Below are 20898 nucleotides of genomic sequence, written 5' to 3' on the forward strand. Positions count from 1 at the left end.
TTCAGGAGGTCGGTCGGTGTTTTTTTTTTTTCACAATCGTCGTATCTTTTTAACAGACCGTCATATTATAGATTTACAATGAAGCATATTGACAGGCAAATGACAAGCTAAATCGTAACTGTATAAACCTAAGTAATTCTGAATCTCCTGATGCTCGCCCATTGGAACGATCGGCACATTAGTCTGCTGCGATCTACTTGCGAGCTTTAAATACAATCTCTACGGGCTCCACAGCAGCAATCGTGAAACCAGCTTCGGTCTCCAGCTTTCTCCCATTGCGATGACTAGCTAATTCGATCTCAAATGCCCGGATCAGATGGGCCAGTGCAACTTTGGCTTCCATCATCGAGATACGCTGTCCCACGCAGCTGCGTCCACCAGCTCCAAAAGGAATCCAGGCGAAGGGATGACGTGCCTTGTTGATGTTCTGATCTATGAAATGATAGGGAAAATACATATTAGGGTGAGCGTAATGTGCTGAATTGCGGTGGATGGCTGGAATAAAAAAGATGAGTGAGAGGCAATTGTTGCGAAGCAAACATTGCATGCTGCTCACGTTCATTTAGAATGACTACACTTGCACCACGAGGTATATGAACGCCATGAAACTCGAAATCCTCCGTGGCAGCCCGTCCGTTGATAGGAGCAGGAGGGTAAAGCCTGGCCGTCTCCTACAGGCAAATGTAGCTTATAATGCATTATGGATTGATTCATATTTGCCTACCTTTAAAACTGCCGTCATCAGCCGCATCGACCCACTGGTATCATACTGAAGGTCGGCGGTAGCAATCGTATCAGTAATTTCCTTGTACAGCTGCATTTGAAGCATCTTGTTTTCGGGCTTTGCGAGTTCGTACAAGGCAAAGGTCAAAAGTGACGCCGTCGTATCGGTGCCTGGAAATAAGATAAGAGTTTGTAAATCTGACAAGCGTGTGAGCGTGTGGTGATCTGACCGGCTGCCATGATATCAATACTATCTGGATATGCAAGGATAGATCGGAGTGAGGACACATCATCAGGCAATCAGAGATCAAACGAATTGCAGTTCTCACCAGTTAACACATCCTCCTCCATGAGCATCTCTCCATCTTTCTCATCTCTCGCGGTAAAGATGGCCGTGGCGAAATCTCTTGGCAATACTTCACATCGTTTCATCATCTCACGCCTCTCCTTAAGCATGTCCATTGAAAACCTGCGTATAGACTGTAATTTTTCATGAAGATCTCTCAGGAGGGGATCTTTCTCCCAATCTAACGCGGCGGAAGGCAGGAGGAAATGGGTCCGAGCTACGTTGAAAAGCGTACGAACGGCGTCAGCGATTTCAGGAACTGATTCTCCTCGAGTCCCAAACGCGATCTTAAGGATGACAGAAAAAGTGTAATCGTTAAGGGGCTTTCTGATGTCGATTGCGCCCTTTGTTGACTACCAATTGTGTGGGTTAATATTGTATTATAACAAGCAAAAGCAAAGTCCGTTCCGGAGGGCCTGACCTCTGAGGCTAATCCATTAACGAGCACTTTGGCATACGCGTTCATATCGTCAGTGAAAGCATTGACGGCTTTGGGAGGCAGCAATGCCCTATTGGCCAGACGACGATGCTTTTCCCACCCACCATCCACTATGGTGGCAAACCATGACGTTAGGAAGCCGCATTCAAAGATAGCAGGTGCCCTATACCTGTTCGCATTGCGATTCCGTGCGATGTCTCTGGGGCATTAGGGGCTAATCTCCTGTACACCTGTTGCATATACGGAAGATCCCCGCGATCATACCACTTGACATTATGGAACACATCTGCTGCCAGATCGGCTGTTGAAACGCATATATCATAGAGTTGTTGATGCTCCTTCACGTTGATGGGTGAACACGGGTGTGGTAACGCTGTTTGCGGATGATTGCTTACCTCTGCTCCTACTCGTGGGATTTTCATCATGTCAGGCGCACCATGGGATTCCCATAGGTCTAACATGACACGATCACCGTGTTGTATTCCATGCTTCTGGAGAAGAACCCAAGTCGGTTTAAAAGGGCCATCATGGGAAGTCCGCTGAGTCTTACATTGATGGCCAATTGCATTGCCTCAAAGTCGGGCCCTACGAATAAGTTAGCATAACCGCAGGTTTGCATTGCATTTCGAGCATTCTTGACCTGTCAAAGCAGATATATGCTGAACGCTGGGTGCATTTTCAATGGGCACAGCCGCTGTGCGCATTCGCCGTGTGTTCAGTAGAGAACTCGTCAATGGCGTACCGGCCACAATGTTATGACGGGATAGCCTCCTCAGTGCAAGACCGTAGCAGACCATTGATAAAACTTCTAAAGCGTATCTGTTACTGTGAAATGCAAGTCAAACTTGGCCTTAACATGAAGTTAAGACAATTTGGCGCCCCATACGAAGCAAGCCAGCCCTCTGCCATTGAGTCATGTTGCATGACAGGTATTGCCCTTGATGTCATGTATGATTTTATTTGAGGAAATATGGAGAGACTTGGCTACCTTCCTCGTTTCACATGCTGTAATGGAGCTGATCCGTGATAACCTCCCACCTAGCCAATGTTATTCATGACTGGCGTCTTCTTCCAACGTTTGGGTAAGACTCGCCATTTTCAGGGAGAAAACTGTGAGACGTTCAGGGAGAAAACTGTGAGACGTTCAAGACTTGTTCAATATTGAGTGGTTTGAAGAGTCCTGAAGGTTTCCCACATATACGGAAAAGCATATTCGAGTCGACATGGAGAACCATCGATAACTACAACAGAACAGAAAACTTGAAGATCTATCGATATATTTATCTACTTGTAACCAGGGACTAGCCGTCCGTATAGATAAATTCTTTACGGAGAGCAGACGTCATCATCTGAAGAGTATGGAATGTACCAACTATCGTCGCTACGACACAGAGATAACATTCGTTGTTTTGCAAATGACAACACAACAAAGGTACAAGCATGGTTACATAGGCCAACCAAACATCCAAAGGGAATAATAAACAATGTAGTCAGATGCTGTGTTTCATGATACGTGTAAAGAAACGAGTGAATAGCCCAACTTTGCCCGCTATGGCTGAACAGGCTGGACAAGACCGGAAGACTGGGAGAATATGTTCTTGAGTCTTGCACTATATAGATGCTGCTATCGTTCCCATTTGGTAGAATGTTTGTTTACTTTTGTGTTATTTTTTCTCTATTGGACGGTATCAGTATAGGACCAAGTTGATGTAAAAATAACACTAGCATGTTATGTTAAACCCGTAACGCGAGCGTCCTTAATGACTTTCTTCTTCTACCGGAAGCCGAAAACGAGAACTTGAGTTGGAACGTGAGTGAGTGACAAGTAATCAGATTGTCAAGTGGAGAGCTTTTGGACCCAGGCAACTTACTAATGACAGCATGTTGGCTAGAGAAGTCCAACGATGATGTCCGAACGTCTCGCTTGAATGTCCGAACGGCGAACGCGTTGTGGGATGTAGTCCACCTAGCGATAATTCTGTTGTCGGCAATTACAACTGAAGAGCGGGAGGCTTCCGCTTTAAAAGATCCTGATGTCAGTTTTCTGAAGCTGGGGATGACAACTCTTTGACGAAAATCCCTGCGTTCGCGGTAGTGGAGCGCCCTCTGGTTGCCGAAAAACATATCAAGGAAAACAGGACAGTCCGATTGAATGTGAGTAGCCCAACACGCACGGCATTTAGCCCAGCTTCGAAAGTGGTATATTGTTGGTAGCTCCATCACGGCAGCGTGGAACATTCTTGACAGCTCAAACATTCCTCACATGGCCTTTTCATGCAATCTGTGATCGGGGCTGTATGCGATCTCATCATCATAGGGGGATTATGGGTAGCACGACACAATAATAGTGCTTATGACATATCAGTGTACCATGGAGGTGGGATTCTGCAGTACCATGGAGGTGGGATTCTGCAATGAGGAGATTGTTAAAAGTTTATTATCATGCCCATCTCGGAATACTGCCATATCTTCTGTGTGACCTCATCCCTAATACATCATTGACTTCAGATTCACCTATACAGCCTCGCAAGACGGTAAGGGACAATGAAATATTTCGAAATCCAGTGATTCAGATAAACCTACCCTGATTGATGGGTGCAACATCCAACACAGTGCTGATCTGTATCTCTGTAATATACTGTATGTACAGTCACGGGGCTTGGTTCTTGCATTATATAAGCAACACCGACATCTTCAGGCAATACCTATGGTGCTGTATGAGGAGATGCTTAGGGATGCATATTGGTTCATACTCTATCATGGTGTGGGATGTCTGTGATACTCTTCATATGCATTGGATAGTATAGCTGCTCAGATAGAACTCTTCGTCAACAAACTCCCTTGCTCATGATCCCCCGCGATCGCGTTACATAATGCACTTACAAGCACTTTTCAAACCCTAACTGATCCTCTAAAATTTCGTCACAGACCCAAACCAGAACGTGTGGAAGAGAAAAGCACGCGATATGCGAACGTTGTTATCTGCGCCTTGTGACGTGCGCGTCATGGATTGTTTTCTACTCTTGTCTCCTGAATATCTCGGGTCAATAAAATGGCGCCCTGTTTCCAATTCTTTCGCATAGTTAAAAGCAGATGAAAACACTGACAAACATTCAGAAAGGACACATTTACAGCTGTAATGTTTCGTATTCCGTTTTCCAACCGAGGATTAGGTGCCGACGTAGCCAACGACCTGTTCCAAAGGGCCTGTAAGTACTATGGGGATAACAGTAATATTTTAACAGATATATGAGTACCTGATGAGCTTGTGAAAGGTCACGCAGAGTATGGGACAGCATCTGAACAGGTAATTTGATGTTGTGTCCCGATGCGAGGTCAGCATTAGATACATTTTTCTACCATGGTAGGGAAATAAAAAGACATCGGCTGGACGCAAGCGACGCGGTCGCCGCGACCGGATGCGAAGGTTCCGTCGATCTCACGCAACTGATGCGGTAAGCGTCCGTGCAGCATACCGAGCTCTACAGCGCACTAAATCCCATAAAGACCGAGCGTCACGGAACCCCAGCGTTTCGATCCAATCATCTACGCAGACGCCATCGTTTCCGCCGGGCATTACATCTAGGAGGGTTCAAATTTCATGCCAGCGATTCAGAGTCATCGACCTTGAACCAATCAAGTGGCGATGAGAATATGCGAACAAAACAAGATGAGGTGAACAGAATACTCATCCGGCAAGGTTCGTTTGGATTAGGTAGATTAACGAAGATTGTCTTAAGCTAAACGTTTTCTTCCTAAATTCATTGTAGAGCGTCAGCGTCGTCGGCATGATGATCTTAATGTAAGAATTCGAGGGCTTCGATTTAGCTCTATAATCATCTCAGCGATTTTCTTCTAGGATGCAGAGCTTTACGCTTTGAACCCATTCCTATCGATTGAAACCAATCAGGTTCCACGCAACAGCCGTCGGTCATCCGCTACGTCCGTTTCCAGCTCTTCCTTACCTGGAAGACGAGTCTCTGCATCACATGGCAAATTAATAAAGCCAGCCCCAGGGGCTATAGGAGTCGGTAAGTATGTGCATTGGATCAAAGCCTTTAATCTGATGCTGACAACGCCGTCAACAGCAAAGTTGAAGAGCCACGATGGTCCATCTGAGCCCATGGTATTATTTCAAAGTACTGCTTGTTCCCTCCTCAAGCTAATTACGTGTGTTTGTCGGTCAGGTGGAAAAGAAATATCATACAGGCGATACGCATTTCCCTGACCTCCGTCCGGAAGCCGAAACTACGGATGAACCTAGCACCAACAGATCCATTTCGTTTTATGTTACACCACGAGACATATACGATCTTACTCCACGGGACGTCCAGCTTCGCGCTCAGTTAATGAGGGAGCTTGTGTCCTGGTATTTCTATAGCCGCTGGACATCGCCGGCATTGCAAGGAGGTGAAGAACGAGCGACTGCACCTGAACATCCTGCAAAGATGTGTCTTCCTTCGTTTAAAATGGAAAGATTATCTCCTCTGATGGAGACGGAGGACGAAAATCAAGAGGGATTTGATGTATTCGCTGGAATTGGGACCAAAGGCTTCACTTTTGCGCTCAGCAAGATAGATCGCCGCACCTTACGGCCTACCGTCGCTCCAGTTGCCACCCCACCGACCCAATCCCCAAATGATGCAGGGACGCCAACTCCCGCCTCGCCTGCCGTAGTCAACCCTTTCCGAGGAACGTACAAGCATAGGATGCGTAGAGTATCGCTGACTCCGGACCTTGAGATTGCCCAAATGGGAAACAGTGCGACGAATATTCCAGTCATGGCTGATTTTGGAAAAGTAAAGACAAACGCAGCTCCCCTTATCAAACCCCGCGATCGAGCCAAGCGTCACCGCGGTCCTTCAAAGTTCGGAAAAGCTTGGGGCACTTCTCTCGGGCCTTGGGTTGACCATGACCCCGATCTATGCGATAGGCATGACCATTCACGATACCTGATTGATGTTGCTGGGTCGGTCAATGCTTATCGTGAAGAGCACGAAACTGGATGGACATCCCATTCACAACTGCAGGCTGTTTGGAGCCAGCTGGCTGTCGCCGAAGGTGGTCAATTTGAACACACCCAAATGTCAGAAGAGCACAAAAAAGACTTTAAGCAGCTGTTTGAAAAGTTATTGGACGTCACATTTGGTGATAAAAAAGGGTCAGAGAACATTGGCAAGATTGAAGAGAAGCAGAAGAGACAAAAGGACCCCGGAGCAGCCATCAGATCCTTGGCGCTAGGCGTTGTCTGGTAATTTTCTGAATGTGTGGTTTTCAGATGCAACATTCGCATGGCACTTATTAATCGCTGATAAACTCCTCAAAAAACTCTAGATGCAACGGACATTTTGTATTCAGATTATTAAAAAAGCAGAAAGGCATGTGGCGATTGTAGTTTCAAGCCTTATTTTCCACACATATACCTTGTCTTTTACTTGTGATGTGTTAAAATCGAAATATGTGCAAGTTGTGACATTTTCCATCATCTGGGCTACATTCCTTGGTACCCAAAAGGCCCTACATGTATTTTTTGGAGGGCGGCGTACTGACAAGCCAAGAGGTTTTTCCCATCCCTGTCTGCCTTGAAATATAAGGTCATGGCACTTTGCGATCGCCAGTGTTACGGCCACGCTACGTAACGTACCTTTTGAGACTCTGGTGTTCAGTTGGTTCACAGACGCCGTCGTGCCTTACACGGTGCCTTAAGACGCAGCTAATCTCCACATCGCTACCCCTTTAAACCAGCCCAAGCTTAGTGAGGCAATGTCCCAGTCCCCTCTCTGACGTATTGCGATTTTGAAAAGCATTAGATGGGCTATATCGCTTTCATTATAGTATCAAAAATCAAAGTATACAATAAAGGTCCATCCTATTGACGATATATAAAGAATTTCTTCGACCTTGCCAACGATTGGAATCATGCAAAGTGTAGCGTGTGGAAGTTGGAAGGTACCTGACATTAAATGATATGCTCAATTTGTTCGGTGATCTACTCGACAGGGGAGCAGAGACGAACAGGGCAAAATGAGGCCCTTTTCTCAGTCACGTATTAACGGCACCCAGAAAATGACCCAGCCAACACACCCCAACACAAATTCAAGACACAATCATAGAAAAGCCAGTGACGACCCTCCGTGCTCGCGGCATCCAACTGTCGGCATTTTCGGGAACGGCTTACTGGGATACACTTCTGCATACCAAAGAGGCGTTACAAGGCCGAACAGGTGATTGTCTGCTAAAGGTTATCTTCGATCAGGATGCTGCATCGCATGTATGCGCCCGATACAGATTGCTGGCGGCTGCGGAGGAGTTCCTCTTCAGTTCGCATCCGGTCGCTCTCGGCATTGTTTGCATGTGATTCATTGAACCATTTCTATCGCCTGCACAACGAGAGGACGCATGTGTCGCAGTTTATCGTAAAAGATTAAGACCCAAGTTAGGGATCCATTTATCAGGGATAAGTAAATGAAATGGAAGAGACGTCGATACAAGGTCCCTATGTGTTTCTCGTCTGTCTCAATTGCAAATCGAATACGTGCAGATGAGCTTGTGTATATCAGTCGGACAGGCATTGAAGCCAACGCAAGCAGAAATCTTTGTAAACCCGTCTCAACAGGGAATCTTTTAGAGAATGCGACATATATATACATATAGGACCGATGAGAAAAAGAATAATCTCAAACTGTGGAATTGTTGCCTTTTGCGCCTGGTAGTAAGGGCCCGACCGCGATGGATAATGATCCTTTGTGCACGCCGGTAGATATAGACAGACAGTGCATCTTGGGTAGTGCTTACCGATGAGAACATGAGGGGTCAATCATCAGAACGTCAGGAAATGTCACTTTCGAGAGAAGACATTGAGCCCTTTCTACACTGATCAGGAGAATGCATCTCAAATGCACGGGCTACCATTCCCCGCAGTTTGGGAAAATGTCCGAAAAGCAAAAGACTCTTTAGAGAATTCTCGTATCATAAAGCGAGAAACCCTAGTGGATGCAAAGGGAATACGGAATGACACCCTCTGCATTGATTCCAAATGCTTCGTCCAGTTCTACTGTCCCTTGTCACGAAGTACCATCTCGACTTCATCTGGCGAGCAAATAACGGAATTTTAAATGAGATTAGAGAAATATATGGGACGTCTAGGAATACAGTACAAGACGCCCTAGAGGGCAGCCTAACCAAGTACTGTTTGTTTATATTCAATTAGTAGTCATGGCAACAGCATGACGCAACCAGTAGCCGATGACTGGGTTTTGAACTGAGATCCACCTTCCCAATGCTGCCACGAAATGGACGAAGCACACCATCACCCTCGCGCAAGTACAAGCGGTCCTCTTACGAGAGGCGCGGTAACAGGCAATTATTACACCCCGACAATAGAAGAGAAAGCCGTTATCGATAAAGCAAATAAGAAATTTGTCGCGACATGTATGTAGGTTTGAGGTTACAAGATCCCGCTGATTGAAAGTACAAGCTCACCCGAGTGGTACTTCTGTCCAGACGCAACTGGCATATTCTTAGGCATTACTGGTGGGGCGACGCTTGGTGAGTTGAGTTTGAAGCTTTGCCCTCTTCCCCGGGCACAACTAACTCTTTCGGCGGGCAGTGCGATATCGTAAAGTTCAATGGAATTCTATGCAAGGCCTATTTCTTATTATGGGCTGTACGATGACGGGTGAGGTGCTGGGCCGCAAAGGTGGGGAGGCTCGAGCACGAGAAGCGCTCTCCAGAGGCTTGCCTCCTGGTTCAAAGTTACGAGAACTCCTAGAGAAGAATTCCCGCGGACTGAGCATTCCGAAAGGTCCCGCTTCCCCCCCAACGGAAGGGAATAATGATTTTAGTCTAGAGGGAACAGTGCCGCCTTCAGTGTCGCCAGTTGCATTCCAAAAGGAGAATACGGCCTCTCGGCAAGGGTCTCAAGGGACGGCGGATGAGGAGAATGCGGTTGCGGATGGGAAAGTTAGTACGTCATGGGAGCAAATTCGTCGGAAACATTCAGGCCCTTCTAGTACCTGGGACCGTATTCGTACCAAAGGGGCAGGGGCGAATGCTTCCGAGACTGGCGGCTCGCAATCTGAACCAGAAGTTATGGATGATCTTGACGACCGCTACTCAGCAACATCCGACCCCATTATTCCGCGGACACGCGACGAATTGCTAGAAAGCGAACGGAAGGGTCAAATCAGAAGGAACAACTATGGTGACTTGTCAGAACCAGTGGTGGCGTCGGTTGGAGGGAGAGGGTTGTTGGGACCTTACGGAGATACGGTCGCCGCTACACCAGCCGGCAATACATATATACCCCGAACGAGAGAGGAGTTGGAGGCTACGCTAGGAAGGAGGAATGTTAAGCGGAATGAATATGGTGACTTGGTCGAGTAGGCTCCCTGTACCCCTTGCAGTACGGTCGCTTCTATTACGCTTTTGGTAATCATGTACAATCCACATTATTGGCTTCACCTATATAAACAATTACTCTTGTGGGCGCTTGTGAGATCACCAAGGTAGAGACCATTGACCTGACGGCGGTTCTGAAAGTATGAGATGGGTTACATTGGATAATAGAATCATGTGTTTTTGGCCGCACCTGGAGAAGCATCTTTCTTGGCCGTGGGAACCTTGTTATCACAGTAATCCGAGGCCAACTCGGTCGGTGGCGGTAGCTAGAATGCATCAATCATGCAGTAATGAGTACCTTCCTTGTTTCCTGCGCGACCCCGTAGACAAAGCCTTAAAGCCACTGAAGCGCCTCGTTGCCCCAGGGAGGAAATAGAAAGCTTACAGTATCCAATCCCGCTGATTCGAAGTCGACCTGATTGACATCTTCTACCGCTCCAGCCGGGACAAGTCCAATGTTGCCGTCCAATTCCCCTATCCATGTATCATCTGAGGTCTTTTTGCGGATTAGGATCAAGTCGTCTTCACGGAAAGCAAGATGCCCAGGCTGCTCTGTAGTCGGATTATAATTTTGTGTCGCTCTATACAAGCTCGGAATTTCAATGGAAAGATTTTCCAGAGTCTGAAATAAACATTAATAAATGGGTACAGTCCAACGAGCTTATAAAAGATGATTTCATACCGCAAGGCTGGTGCTATCATCATCTGTTTTGTATGAGAATGCATCGGATATGTCAGAAAACCCAGAGAGTCTTCGGTCGATCTCAGCTGTCCGTCGCTGATCGGCTTTGAACGAGGGCCCATGATTGAGGTTGTCATCTTTGGCCCGTTCCTCCAACAGTAGTTTTGCCTGTTCCAATTCGTGCCTCAACGTATTCATTTCCTTCTCCCACCTCAGGCGCTCAGATTGCAGCGCAGCCGCCATATGCTGCTGCTCGCTCGCTGGAATGTTGCGGAGACTAGCGACTTGAGCCTGTAATTGTCGTTTCTCTTGCTGATGTTTATTTTGTATGTCCCGCAGTTTCGCGTTGAAAAGGCGCTTTTCCTTTTCTAATTTAGCTAGCTCATCCCGCAGGTGGGCAATTTCGAGACTTGGGGAATCCCCCTTTCGTGACGCTCCCATAATATTGACCAAAGACGACCGTTTGAGGACGTCATTTTCCTTTTTGCTTTGATCCTGCTTTTTGTCTAGCTGCAACAGAGTCAGAGACCATTGTGTAAAACACGAACATGAATACTAGTCGCGTAGCTCACCTCTAGCTCTACGCGCCCAAGCTTTTTTTCTAACACCTTCACCCGCTGTGTGAGGAATGCTGAGTGGGACAGTAGTGACGATTCTTTTGAACGCTCTTCTTTTAGCCTGTCCTCCAGCATGCTGACCCGGCCACCCAATGTCGAGTTGTCAATGGTCAATAGTCGAACTCGCTCCTAGATTTCTTGTCAGAGCGACCAAGAAAGCCGTTTTGGCTGCGTGAAGTCCGCTTTACCTCACTCCGTCGAAGCTGAGATTCCAAAGAGTCGATCTGTTTATATTTCGCTTGCATCTGATGTTCCCATTCACCTTTTTGTTGCTGTAAGTCTCTAATCTATCATATACCATTAGAGCAAGAGTGGCGACAAGAGCAGGTTACCGTTCATACCTTGCGCTCCAACGCGTCCTTTTCAATCATCCACGCAGCATAGCTTGGCCTTTCATTCTCTGCTTCCCCCAAATGATCAAAAAAGTCGATGACCTTGCTCGATCGATTAGATGACACGGACACGGTGCGGTTCTGCTCTCTTTCGGGAGAAAATGCTTGGAGATCGAGGGCTGAACGAGCTACAAAAGTCATACACGTTAGTGAAATAGGAGAAGATAGACCCTGGTGAAACTTACTCTTTCTTGGAGTACGGGTATTTGGCGTGCCAATTTTTGGTGTTGTGGGCTTCCGTGGAGTGGTAACCGGGGACGTTGGCCCCGTCTCTGCAACGTAAACTAGTTCAACCCAACGACCATGTCCGTGCTGAAACGAAGACGCCCACCTCCAAACCGTGAAGCCCGTGTGAACATTGAAAATAAATGGCACCTGCGGGTTTGCAGCGAACACGTCAGTTCTCTCGCTTCACCAGCGACTTGTTTCGGGAATTGGTGGTAGTAGATGACCAAAGTGTTCTAGTAAACTGCTTGAATTTGGTCCGAAAGCGATGACCGTGTCCGGATATAGTCACGTGAAAGGCGCAGTTTGATGATAAACTGAATTCTCATTTATAACGGATATCAAACAGTGAACTGCAGATGGACTGAACCGTCTTACACTCGTTGATTTCCCTGTCACGTACAACCATCCCATCATGTATCAATTCAAGCAGCTCGTTGTACCCGATTTTATGAACAAAAAACCTCCACCAAACTATATTGCGGGTTTGGGTCGAGGTGCAACAGGTTTCACAACTCGGTCAGATATCGGACCCGCACGAGAAGGACCTTCTGATGCACTGATCGAGAAGGCAAAAGCAGCAGCGGAAGGCAAAGGAAAGACCGACGATGATGAAGACGATGAGCGCTTTCAAGATCCAGACAATGAGACCGGGCTTTTCAATGCTCTGCCGTACGAGGCTGACGACGAAGAGGCCGACAGGATCTATGAGGAAGTTGATATGAAAATGGACGAGCGAAGGAGAGCCCGACGTGAGGCGAGGGAAAGGGAAGAATTGGAAAAGTATCGAAAAGAGCGACCAAAAATTCAGCAGCAGTTTGCTGACTTGAAACGGGGACTTGCGGTGGTGTCGGAAGATGAATGGGCGTCAATACCAGAAGTGGGCGATTTGGTCCGAAAGGGAAAGAGACAAAAGAAGCTTGCTGACAAGTACACTCCTGTCCCTGATTCGGTACTACTGGGCGCATCACAGCAAGCGGAGCTTACCACATCGTTAGATGCGAAGCAACAGTTGCTAGGGGGACTGGCCACCCCTGCAACTGCTGACGGTACAATGACCGACTTTGTCCAGTTTGGACAAGCCCGTGATAAGGTTTTAGGATTGAAGCTGGATCAAATTTCTGATTCTGTAACGGGTCAGACGATTATCGACCCTAAAGGCTATCTCACTGACCTTAACAGTATCGTTGTCAAAACTGACGCGGAAATTAGTGACATCAAGAAGGCTCGTACACTTCTGAAATCCGTCATCACAACTAATCCGAAGCATGCACCGGGATGGATTGCGGCCGCTCGTCTTGAGGAAGTTGCAGGAAAACTGGGCGCTGCCAGAGAAACTATCGCGAAGGGTTGCGAAGAGTGCCCCACCAGCGAAGACGTGTGGTTGGAATCTGCGCGCCTAAATACATCCGAAAATGCCAAAGTTATCCTCGCACAAGCCATTCGGCATGTCCCACAATCCGTCAAAGTATGGATGAAAGCATGTGACCTGGAAACGGACGGGAAAGCGAAGAAAAGGGTTTTACGTCGCGCTCTAGAATTTATACCTAATTCCGTCAGAATATGGAAAGCAGCCGTGTCGATGGAGGAAGATCCGGAGGACGCTCGAATCCTTCTGTCACGAGCGGTAGAGTGTGTACCACTCGCGGTAGAGTTGTGGCTTGCATTGGCGCGGCTGGAGAGCTACGAGAACGCAAAGAAAGTTCTTAATAAGGCACGTCTTGCCAATGCGACCAACCATGAGGTCTGGATCACTGCTGCAAAGTTGGAAGAAACCAATGGAAATGAAAAGGGTGTAGAAATGATCGTCCGTCGTGCGGTGGACTCTCTTCAGAAGAAGGGCTCAACATTAGATCGCGACCAATGGATCCAAGAGGCTGAAAAAGCTGAAAAAGAGAAATACATTGCTACTTGTCAGGCCATCATAAGGGAAACAATAGGAATGGGAGTGGATGAGGAGGACCGAAAAAGTACTTGGATGGAAGATGCCGAGAGCTGCATAGCCCACGGGTCAACCGCAACAGCACGAGCTATTTATGCACATGCACTTAAGGTGTTCCCAAACAAAAAATCAATCTGGCGAAGAGCAGCTTTCTTGGAGAAAGCCCACGGAACCCGCGAATCCTTGGACGAAATCCTTCAACGAGCGGTGCGGTACTGCCCGCAGGCCGAGGTTTTATGGCTCATGGGTGCCAAGGAGAAGTGGTTGGCCGGTGATATTGCTGCCGCAAAGGGGATCTTGGAAGCTGCTTTTGCTGCGAACTCCAATTCCGAACAGATTTGGTTGGCCGCTATCAAGCTCGAGGTCGAAACAGGGGAGTACGACCGGGCCCGTATTTTGCTCAGCAATGCACGAGATAAGGCGAACACTGAGCGGGTATGGATGAAGTCCGCCCAACTCGAACGTCAGTTAGGCGCTGTTGATGAAGCTTTAAGCTTGTTAGCGGAAGCAATACGTCGCTTTCCCAACTTTGCTAAGCTTTGGATGATGAAAGGGCAAATTGAGCAAAGGGAGAAGGGTGATATTTCTGCCGCGCGAGATACTTACGCACAAGCGATTAAACAAGTACCAAAGTCCGCAACGCTTTGGCTGCTCGCGTCCAGATTAGAGGAGGGGGCAGGAGCGCAGATCAAGGCTCGCGCAACGTTGGAAAAGGCGCGGATCATGAACCCCAAGGTTCCCGAACTCTGGTGCGAGGCGGTTCGCGTGGAACTGCGTGCAAATAACAACCCTATGGCAAAGGCACTGATGGCCAAAGCGCTGCAAGAGTGTCCTAGTTCTGGACTGTTGTGGTCTGAAGCGATTCTCATGGAACCGCGGCCACAACGCAAATCTCGCTCCGCAGATGCGCTTAAAAAGTGCGAGAACGATCCTCTCGTCGTTATTACTGTTGCACGACTATTTTGGGCCGAACGAAAAGTAGAAAAGGCGCGAAATTGGTTTAATCGGGCTGTCAAAACAAATCCAGATCTTGGCGATAGCTGGGCGTGGTGGTTGAGGTTCGAGATGATGCATGGTCGTGAGGAGCAACAACAGGAGGTGGTCACCAAATGTGTTGCGGCGGATCCAAGGCACGGGGAACGATGGCAAACCGTCGCGAAGGATATAAGCAACGTCGGCAAGAATACAGAGGCCATACTCAAGCTGGTTGCTGCACAGTTGCACAATACTATATAGCAGCATGTATATATACAAAACAAAAAAATAGATACAGCTTTTCAATTCTTCTTTCACTAGATTGTGTTATCTATAGAAGGTGCATAGCTACCAACTGGGAGGTAAGCCCACCGCCTTCTTCAATATCCTATGTGGATCCGTCATCACTCGTATCGACTTTTTACCGAATTCCATTGGACTTTCAACACAATACGCTTGCCATTCGTCTATGTAAACATTGGGTTTGTAATTCCGCAAAGACAGTTCTTTCTCTACAATGCGCCGGGAGCTATCGTCGAGATTCGAATATAAACTCTCGCATAGAGATCGATAAATATTGCAGAGGTAAAACCGCGCGTGAGCCCATTCATGAAGCAATGTGGAGCGATCAGGGTGCACATAGGCGCAAATGTATGTTATTCGTGACCGAAATTGCGGGGTTGATAGAGCGCCTGTGGCTGATGCTGCTCCGTCTGGTGCTGTTGAAGGTTGTTGTCGGTCGACAGCCGCCGTACCACTATCATCCAACAACTCAATCATCAGTTTTTCAGCTTCGGTAGCTTGTTCTGTATGCAAGTCTTGAGCCCAATTTGCCAAATGCTCCATGGGGAAGTTGACTCCTTTCAACGGTCCTTTCAACGTGCCCCCTTCATAAGCAACGTGCGGTCGACCGAGTGCAGCCCTTAGCGAGTTAGAATTTTGAAAGGCCAGGATAAGAACACCGGTTTCTGCATCAAGGGTTTTAATCGGTGGGATAAATACTGTATCAGAAGGAGCAGTTTTCAGGGCTTGCTGCTGTTGCTTCAGCAGAATGGCAGCTTTTGAGCCAGGTTTTGGTGGCTTTTTTGGCTTGTCCAACTTCTCTTTCTGAGGGAGTCTTCTCGCTGCAGCGAGCGGTACAGTGGTCGGGGAAGTTTCCGTATTTGGTATATGCTCATTTCCTATAGAGAGATGCTTGACCGATTCCACCACGTTATCCGGCATGACCGTGAGTCTCAATTGAGACGTTGCCAACGACAAAATCGCGGTTGATTACGAGGCAATCGGACTGCGCCACAATCGACCAGGATGTTCACCTGGCTCTGGATGTGCCAAGAAACGATCAGTTATCAAGTATGTCATATAAAGCAGCATCCCACGGTCAAAATCGGCATACATCTCAGGAAGATCTTGGGGATGCTGGAGCTCAAGAAGGATCATTCAGGATGGGGAGCGAACATGCAAGCAACTCCGACATCACAGGCTCCAGATCTAGGAGTCGGGGACGGACAAGAGAACAGCGCAGCCAAAAGGCACAAGAACGGGGGGAGTCTCGCGTTGGCAGACCAAAAACAAGAACCGTAAGAAAGTCAGCGGATGCTGAACGGGGAATATCGACAGAAGTTGAGACACACAAAGATCAGAGATCAAGATCCATTAGCGGAACAGATCAGCAGAATACCCGGAAAGAAAGGAGTGTTAAAAAAAATAAGTCCAGACTGGGCAGAAAGGCTAGAGGACAGGATGTAGAAAGCTATGTGGAATATCAAATACCCGAAGGTGGAAAGAAAGATCTGGACGATAATAGTGACAAGGACGCTAATGCAGTGCAGAAGAAGAGAAAGAAAGAGCGAAGAGAACGTAATATTGATCAAGGAGAAGATAATTCACCTAGTAAGTTTTATATACATTCATTTAAGCGCAATACGCACGACGACAATCTAACGTTCGGTCAAGCATCACCTACCCCCGGACGACGAAGGTTATCTTCTGATAACCCCGCTGTCCAATCAACGTCATCATTAGCATCGTCAAATTCCCGCAGACACATATCCGGCTCTGGAGAGTCCCTATCCTCAAATTCGCGGAGATTATCAAGGCATGAGGATGGACAACGTCTTCACAGGAAACGAACAGCGAGTATGAGTGTAGGACCTACGCAATCTCTCAGCACAGGACACCGGCACCGCAGCAAACGGGATGATCGTAGTGACAATGCCAATTCTCGTAAGCAGCATAGATCAGCTTCAATCGATCATTCGGGCAAATATACGAGTCCGACTTCCAAGACAGGATCGTCAATGGTTCAGTTATCGCAGAGCGGAAGCCAGAGATCGTTGCACTCTTCGCGGCGAGGTCGTAAACTGCACCGCGAAGGCTCACTACAGATCAGATCTCCGATAACAGGTAACATTCTCATCTTGCCATAATGCGGTATCATGTTTATCAATCTCCCCTTGAGATCAATATGTAACGCTCCCGATAAGTGAATTGCAAATATTGTCTGGCGAGGCTGCATTGGATCTAAATGAGGATGGAGGTATAAACTTTGAGACACCCACCCATCTGTCGCATCCTCGCATGCAGGAGATGGATGCAGTCTTCATTGAAGGTTTGAGTCTGCATTACGTAGGCATCGTATCATCGTTTGTCATTGACGTAAAGCCTTCTATGTAAAGAAAGGGGACGCTTCCGCCCATGGTCAAGCGCAACCGCAAATATGCATGGGATTCATGACAAGGGAATTGATCTAGAGCATGGTAGAAGATGGTGGGAAACCAGAGATGGAATGTTATTGCAGTGGGCAACGGTACGCACAGTGTTTATTCAAAACAGATTGCGCTATCCGACTATTCTGAATCAGATCTCACTTCAGTCCTTGCACGTTTCCATAGCTCAAATAACGCATCTCTTGCACGGCATATACGCAGGATTGTGCCTTCTCTCTTTGATCATGCTCCCATCGTTTTCGGCAATCAGTCCACCAGATCCATCGGTGTCAGCATCAGTCATCATGTTCGATCCTACTTTTCGATTTGTAGTATCGTACTCAACGTACGCGGGTACAGTCAACATCGTGTTCAACATTCTTGCTACATTGGTTTTACTGGACGTTTTGGATATCGTTTTTGGCTTGCGTGGACCTGGAAACCGGCGCAGATACGTATGGTGGAGAGAGAGAGAATCTAGAGTGTGGACTGCTCTGGGAGCCCTACTATGTATGTCAATTGTGACATCCGCGATCATACGGAACGTATCTGACCCATATTGTGCCATCTGTCTTCATTCGATAGTGTTCTTCCTCTCTTGGATCTCAACGGTGCTTATCACCGCGCAGGACGATCGCTTGAGCCAATCTCAACAAGGGGTGGATCAAGGGCCTTACGGAGACCCAGGCTGGTGGGGATTGCTCCATTATGGTCCTTCTGCGCCGCATTATGTGATTAACGTGGGCCCCCATTTGCAGGTTCGCGTCAGCAGCAGCTCTCAACCAGGCTCTGTTTCTTTCAGACCTCTCCAAGTGGAGGATCCTCAACTGCGTACGCGGAATATTTGGGATAGTAGCCTGGATAGCGGCTCAATGGATACGAGTGAAGGACATGTCGCCTAACTATGACGCGAACAAAACCGACAATGCTAGAACGGATCCAGCAAAGGAAATCCCCAACGAGAGAGATGCTACAATAAATACGGACCAGCGAATGGCACAAACGTCTAATGGCCGAGACAATCAAGTCGCATGACGTGGTTGTAGAACGCACACCCGACTGTGATGGAATGACTTCTCGTGGGGCCGGTTCTTTCGGGAGATTATTCATCTGCCTGCATGTTCTTTTTTAAGCCAATTGGGCATATAGAAAGTGTGTGGTGAAGAGTACCTATTAGATAACCTGCCCGTGTTTTGGCTACGCCGTTTCAATGGTCTCATGAATGTGTCAATGATTCTATGTAATGCACAATTCTCTATGCAACGCTAATGCTACATGGTCTTGGGGTTCTGGAATGCGGCAAGCTTTGCATCGTTCCAGCTGATGAACTGTCCGCTAAGTTCCATAGGTGCGTCCAGTGCCAACTTCGCTATCACATAACCCGGCACATCAGGGTGGAGAAGCTTTCCTTGTTCCTTAAACTGAACAAATTGATCATGCGAAGCATCTCCCATTGCTGTGCATGATGAGATAAGTCTTGGTGATGAAGTAGCGAATAACGAGAGATCATACCTGTTCGACCGGTCTCGCGAATCAGGGTCTGCATATCGGTGTCAACAACGCCTGCAGGACAGTAGACCATTAGATTGCAAACCGACAGTATCCTAAAGAATAAAATGCCTCACCTGGTCGCAGCGCCACAGAAACTATGTTCTTCTCTTCCAACCCGAGACCAGCAATCAACATGTTGGACGCCGCCTTGGCGGTACAGTAAGGAACCCATCCTTCTTTGGCGCCCGTGGCAGCTCCTGAGCTCACTAGAATGAATTTTCCATTCACATTCCTCAAGTAATTGGCAGCTTGTTGGAAGATCGATATGCCGGCGAAAAAATTCACCTCCAAGCACCTCCTCCATGCATCGAGATCAGCATCTGCGACTTTGGTGATGGGGTCAAGAATTCCAGCATTGTGAACAACTGCATCCAGACGGCCGAACTTCTTTACAGCAGAGTCAACAGCAGTGGAAGCGGCACCGGGAGCCGTGACATCAAGTGAAAGGTAGGAGAAGCTTGTTGAGTGCGAAGTGATGAGGGACTCCAGTTCGGTGTGCGCACTCGATGGCGACCGGCCCAGTCCAACGACCCGAGCGTTAAGAGACAGGAGAATCCTGGTAACAGCCAACCCGATGCCTCTCGAGGCACCAGTGACAACTACAACTGGTCCTTTTGCAGAAGACATGGAGTTGACAAATGGTGGAAGATCAGGACAACAGACGCGCAAGAAACGCGTCTTACGTTCGCATTCTTGACAATCTCAGCGAGCATTCTAAAGTGGAGAAACGTTGCGTAGAACTAGGAGTGTAAAGGTTGACAGACGACTATAACGCTGGAAGAACGGCCCCCGCTTGTTTTGCCTTCGCGCAGAAGATCTCATAATAGCGTTGTGAAAACTGGTGCTTGACAAAGCTCCAACCGCGACACCTTGGAGAACTCAACTCCAACATATGAGAGCTCGACTTATCTAGTTTCCTGCACTATGTTCATATACCTGAGTAAAAAGGTGTGTGGAAAGATCAGCATACTTTTATGAAGTTCCAAAATGACATGTTGCAATTGTAGATCGCGATTCCGAACGGGGTCAAACTTCGTACAGTGGCATGGAACAACGACCAAGGATGGATAGCATGTGGTGGGGAAGAGGGATTACTAAAGGTGCTCAAGCTTGAGAATGCCGCAAATGCATCTGGAGCTGGAGATGGGCAAACAGGAGGGAATGAGCGCTTGAATAAAGCAGCAGCTGCGCCCTCAAATTTGTCGATGAATCAAACTCTGGAAGGACACAACGGTAGTTATTAAACATCCAGCAAACCATGTCAAGAAATCTTCTTGTTCTCATGCGCCCGTTTTAGGAGCTGTTGTGGTATCCACATGGAATATCCAGCACCGGAAACTCACAACATCTGACGACAACGGGTTGATTATTGTGTGGATACTGTACAAAGGGATTTGGTATGAAGAAATGATAAATAACCGTAACAAAAGCGTGGTGTCGGATATGCAGTGGAACAAAGATGGGGGCAAGATCTGCATTATTTATGAAGACGGTGAGTGCAATCTACTGTAAGTGATGATGAAGGAACCATTGTTTGATCTCTCGTTTTGACAGGGGCGGTGATTGTTGGTTCTGTGGATGGGAATAGGTTATGGGGCAAGGAGCTGAAAACAAATCTTTCCCATGTACAATGGACACCCGATGGACAGCGCATTCTCTTTGGCACTGCTGCCGGAGAGCTGCACTTATATGATAGCACAGGTGCTTTCATGGTGAGAAATGACTTTTTGCATTCTTATTTGGAAGGACGCTGAAGAAAGGATCCGATTTAGACAAAGGTTCAAAATTACTGCAGCGATTCAGCAGCATCCATGAAGATCGCGGCCATGGACTGGTAAGTGCACGCAATCATGAACGCATCGGTCCAATTTCTGAGTTTGACAATCTAGGTATAATGG

At 47.5% G+C, this 20898-nt stretch overlaps 9 protein-coding genes across 10 annotated transcripts in view; 5 read left to right on the forward strand and 4 right to left on the reverse strand.

Annotated features, from left to right (window-relative positions):
• Window positions 1–42: 42 nt before the first annotated feature.
• On the reverse strand, window positions 43–1869 carry SPPG_05745 (uncharacterized protein). Its single transcript, XM_016753954.1, has 7 exons — window positions 1678–1869; window positions 1491–1618; window positions 1053–1422; window positions 954–977; window positions 725–894; window positions 557–671; window positions 43–495 (listed from the first exon to the last, which is right to left on the reverse strand). The coding sequence occupies exons 1-7, from the start codon at window positions 1745–1747 to the stop codon at window positions 194–196; spliced, it is 1179 nt and encodes a 392-aa protein (XP_016606803.1). The 5' UTR covers window positions 1748–1869; the 3' UTR covers window positions 43–193.
• Window positions 1870–4459: 2590 nt separating this feature from the next.
• SPPG_05746 (uncharacterized protein) lies at window positions 4460–6993 on the forward strand. The gene is made up of 9 exons (XM_016753955.1): window positions 4460–4717; window positions 4784–4815; window positions 4877–4963; window positions 5016–5208; window positions 5279–5310; window positions 5368–5539; window positions 5597–5634; window positions 5696–6759; window positions 6843–6993. Coding segments are annotated over exons 1-9 (1689 nt in total). The 5' UTR covers window positions 4460–4647; the 3' UTR covers window positions 6844–6993.
• Window positions 6994–8790: 1797 nt separating this feature from the next.
• On the forward strand, window positions 8791–10128 carry SPPG_05747 (uncharacterized protein). Its single transcript, XM_016753956.1, has 3 exons — window positions 8791–8939; window positions 9012–9056; window positions 9118–10128. Exons 1-3 carry the CDS (start codon window positions 8801–8803, stop codon window positions 9891–9893), a joined length of 960 nt encoding a protein of 319 aa, XP_016606805.1. The 5' UTR covers window positions 8791–8800; the 3' UTR covers window positions 9894–10128.
• Window positions 9858–12122, reverse strand: SPPG_05748. 2 transcript variants are annotated; one of them, XM_016753958.1, is made up of 9 exons: window positions 11931–12122; window positions 11785–11871; window positions 11549–11727; window positions 11396–11494; window positions 11163–11336; window positions 10591–11100; window positions 10294–10530; window positions 10099–10174; window positions 9858–10030 (listed from the first exon to the last, which is right to left on the reverse strand). In XM_016753958.1, the coding sequence occupies exons 1-9, from the start codon at window positions 11956–11958 to the stop codon at window positions 10008–10010; spliced, it is 1413 nt and encodes a 470-aa protein (XP_016606807.1). In that variant the 5' UTR covers window positions 11959–12122; the 3' UTR covers window positions 9858–10007. The 2 variants fall into 2 exon arrangements, with proteins under 2 accessions (XP_016606807.1, XP_016606806.1); XM_016753957.1 differs by having other exon boundaries at window positions 9858–10042; window positions 10099–10530.
• A 61-nt stretch (window positions 12123–12183) lies between these two features.
• On the forward strand, window positions 12184–15053 carry SPPG_05749 (U4/U6-U5 snRNP complex subunit PRP6). The gene has a single exon (XM_016753959.1). It carries the CDS (start codon window positions 12240–12242, stop codon window positions 15000–15002), a length of 2763 nt encoding a protein of 920 aa, XP_016606808.1. The 5' UTR covers window positions 12184–12239; the 3' UTR covers window positions 15003–15053.
• Window positions 14906–15971, reverse strand: SPPG_05750 (uncharacterized protein). Its single transcript, XM_016753960.1, has one exon. The coding sequence runs from the start codon at window positions 15963–15965 to the stop codon at window positions 15090–15092; it is 876 nt and encodes a 291-aa protein (XP_016606809.1). The 5' UTR covers window positions 15966–15971; the 3' UTR covers window positions 14906–15089.
• An 85-nt stretch (window positions 15972–16056) lies between these two features.
• On the forward strand, window positions 16057–18749 carry SPPG_05751 (uncharacterized protein). The gene is made up of 7 exons (XM_016753961.1): window positions 16057–16634; window positions 16698–17147; window positions 17203–17352; window positions 17420–17550; window positions 17617–17959; window positions 18035–18140; window positions 18208–18749. The coding sequence occupies exons 1-7, from the start codon at window positions 16097–16099 to the stop codon at window positions 18482–18484; spliced, it is 1995 nt and encodes a 664-aa protein (XP_016606810.1). The 5' UTR covers window positions 16057–16096; the 3' UTR covers window positions 18485–18749.
• SPPG_05752 (uncharacterized protein) lies at window positions 18545–19718 on the reverse strand. Its single transcript, XM_016753962.1, has 3 exons — window positions 19075–19718; window positions 18962–19012; window positions 18545–18905 (listed from the first exon to the last, which is right to left on the reverse strand). The coding sequence occupies exons 1-3, from the start codon at window positions 19625–19627 to the stop codon at window positions 18721–18723; spliced, it is 789 nt and encodes a 262-aa protein (XP_016606811.1). The 5' UTR covers window positions 19628–19718; the 3' UTR covers window positions 18545–18720.
• Window positions 19719–19924: 206 nt separating this feature from the next.
• The window catches only part of SPPG_05753 (uncharacterized protein), a gene marked incomplete at its 5' end in the record, with an annotated part of 5094 nt that continues 4120 nt past the window's right edge, over window positions 19925–20898 (forward strand). Inside the window, 5 exons of the mRNA XM_016753963.1 lie at window positions 19925–19948; window positions 20008–20233; window positions 20298–20492; window positions 20555–20701; window positions 20773–20862. Coding sequence (XP_016606812.1) covers window positions 19925–19948; window positions 20008–20233; window positions 20298–20492; window positions 20555–20701; window positions 20773–20862 — 682 coding nt within the window. The remainder of the gene's footprint in view (window positions 19949–20007; window positions 20234–20297; window positions 20493–20554; window positions 20702–20772; window positions 20863–20898) is intronic.

The sequence above is a fragment of the Spizellomyces punctatus genome (genome assembly GCF_000182565.1).
Source record: "Spizellomyces punctatus DAOM BR117 chromosome Unknown supercont1.10, whole genome shotgun sequence".
In the NCBI taxonomy this organism is placed as follows: Eukaryota; Fungi; Chytridiomycota; class Chytridiomycetes; order Spizellomycetales; family Spizellomycetaceae; genus Spizellomyces; species Spizellomyces punctatus.

Excerpts from the sequence above, each read along its gene's own strand:
- SPPG_05745 (XM_016753954.1), bottom strand. The coding sequence starts at position 1,747 with ATGCAACAGGTGTACAGGAGATTAGCCCCTAATGCCCCAGAGACATCG. Across the intron at positions 1,619-1,677 it reads CGGAATCGCAATGCGAACAG|TGGATGGTGGGTGGGAAAAG; the intron begins GTATAGGGCACC and ends TTGCCACCATAG. Across the intron at positions 1,423-1,490 it reads TTAATGGATTAGCCTCAGAG|TCAACAAAGGGCGCAATCGA; the intron begins GTCAGGCCCTCC and ends CACAATTGGTAG.
- SPPG_05746 (XM_016753955.1), top strand. The coding sequence starts at position 4,648 with ATGTTTCGTATTCCGTTTTCCAACCGAGGATTAGGTGCCGACGTAGCC. Across the intron at positions 4,816-4,876 it reads ATGGGACAGCATCTGAACAG|GGAAATAAAAAGACATCGGC; the intron begins GTAATTTGATGT and ends CTACCATGGTAG. Across the intron at positions 5,635-5,695 it reads ATGGTCCATCTGAGCCCATG|GTGGAAAAGAAATATCATAC; the intron begins GTATTATTTCAA and ends TTTGTCGGTCAG.
- SPPG_05747 (XM_016753956.1), top strand. The coding sequence starts at position 8,801 with ATGGACGAAGCACACCATCACCCTCGCGCAAGTACAAGCGGTCCTCTT. Across the intron at positions 8,940-9,011 it reads TAAGAAATTTGTCGCGACAT|ACGCAACTGGCATATTCTTA; the intron begins GTATGTAGGTTT and ends ACTTCTGTCCAG. Across the intron at positions 9,057-9,117 it reads TACTGGTGGGGCGACGCTTG|TGCGATATCGTAAAGTTCAA; the intron begins GTGAGTTGAGTT and ends TTCGGCGGGCAG.
- SPPG_05748 (XM_016753958.1), bottom strand. The coding sequence starts at position 11,958 with ATGTTCACACGGGCTTCACGGTTTGGAG. Across the intron at positions 11,495-11,548 it reads AGGACGCGTTGGAGCGCAAG|ATTAGAGACTTACAGCAACA; the intron begins GTATGAACGGTA and ends GGTATATGATAG. Across the intron at positions 10,175-10,293 it reads AATCAGCGGGATTGGATACT|CTACCGCCACCGACCGAGTT; the intron begins GTAAGCTTTCTA and ends GATGCATTCTAG.
- SPPG_05749 (XM_016753959.1), top strand. The coding sequence starts at position 12,240 with ATGTATCAATTCAAGCAGCTCGTTGTACCCGATTTTATGAACAAAAAA.
- SPPG_05750 (XM_016753960.1), bottom strand. The coding sequence starts at position 15,965 with ATGCCGGATAACGTGGTGGAATCGGTCAAGCATCTCTCTATAGGAAAT.
- SPPG_05751 (XM_016753961.1), top strand. The coding sequence starts at position 16,097 with ATGTCATATAAAGCAGCATCCCACGGTCAAAATCGGCATACATCTCAG. Across the intron at positions 17,148-17,202 it reads GATCAGATCTCCGATAACAG|ATCAATATGTAACGCTCCCG; the intron begins GTAACATTCTCA and ends TCTCCCCTTGAG. Across the intron at positions 17,960-18,034 it reads TGCTCTGGGAGCCCTACTAT|TGTTCTTCCTCTCTTGGATC; the intron begins GTATGTCAATTG and ends TTCATTCGATAG.
- SPPG_05752 (XM_016753962.1), bottom strand. The coding sequence starts at position 19,627 with ATGTCTTCTGCAAAAGGACCAGTTGTAGTTGTCACTGGTGCCTCGAGA. Across the intron at positions 19,013-19,074 it reads TTCTGTGGCGCTGCGACCAG|GCGTTGTTGACACCGATATG; the intron begins GTGAGGCATTTT and ends ACTGTCCTGCAG. Across the intron at positions 18,906-18,961 it reads TCGCGAGACCGGTCGAACAG|CAATGGGAGATGCTTCGCAT; the intron begins GTATGATCTCTC and ends CATCATGCACAG.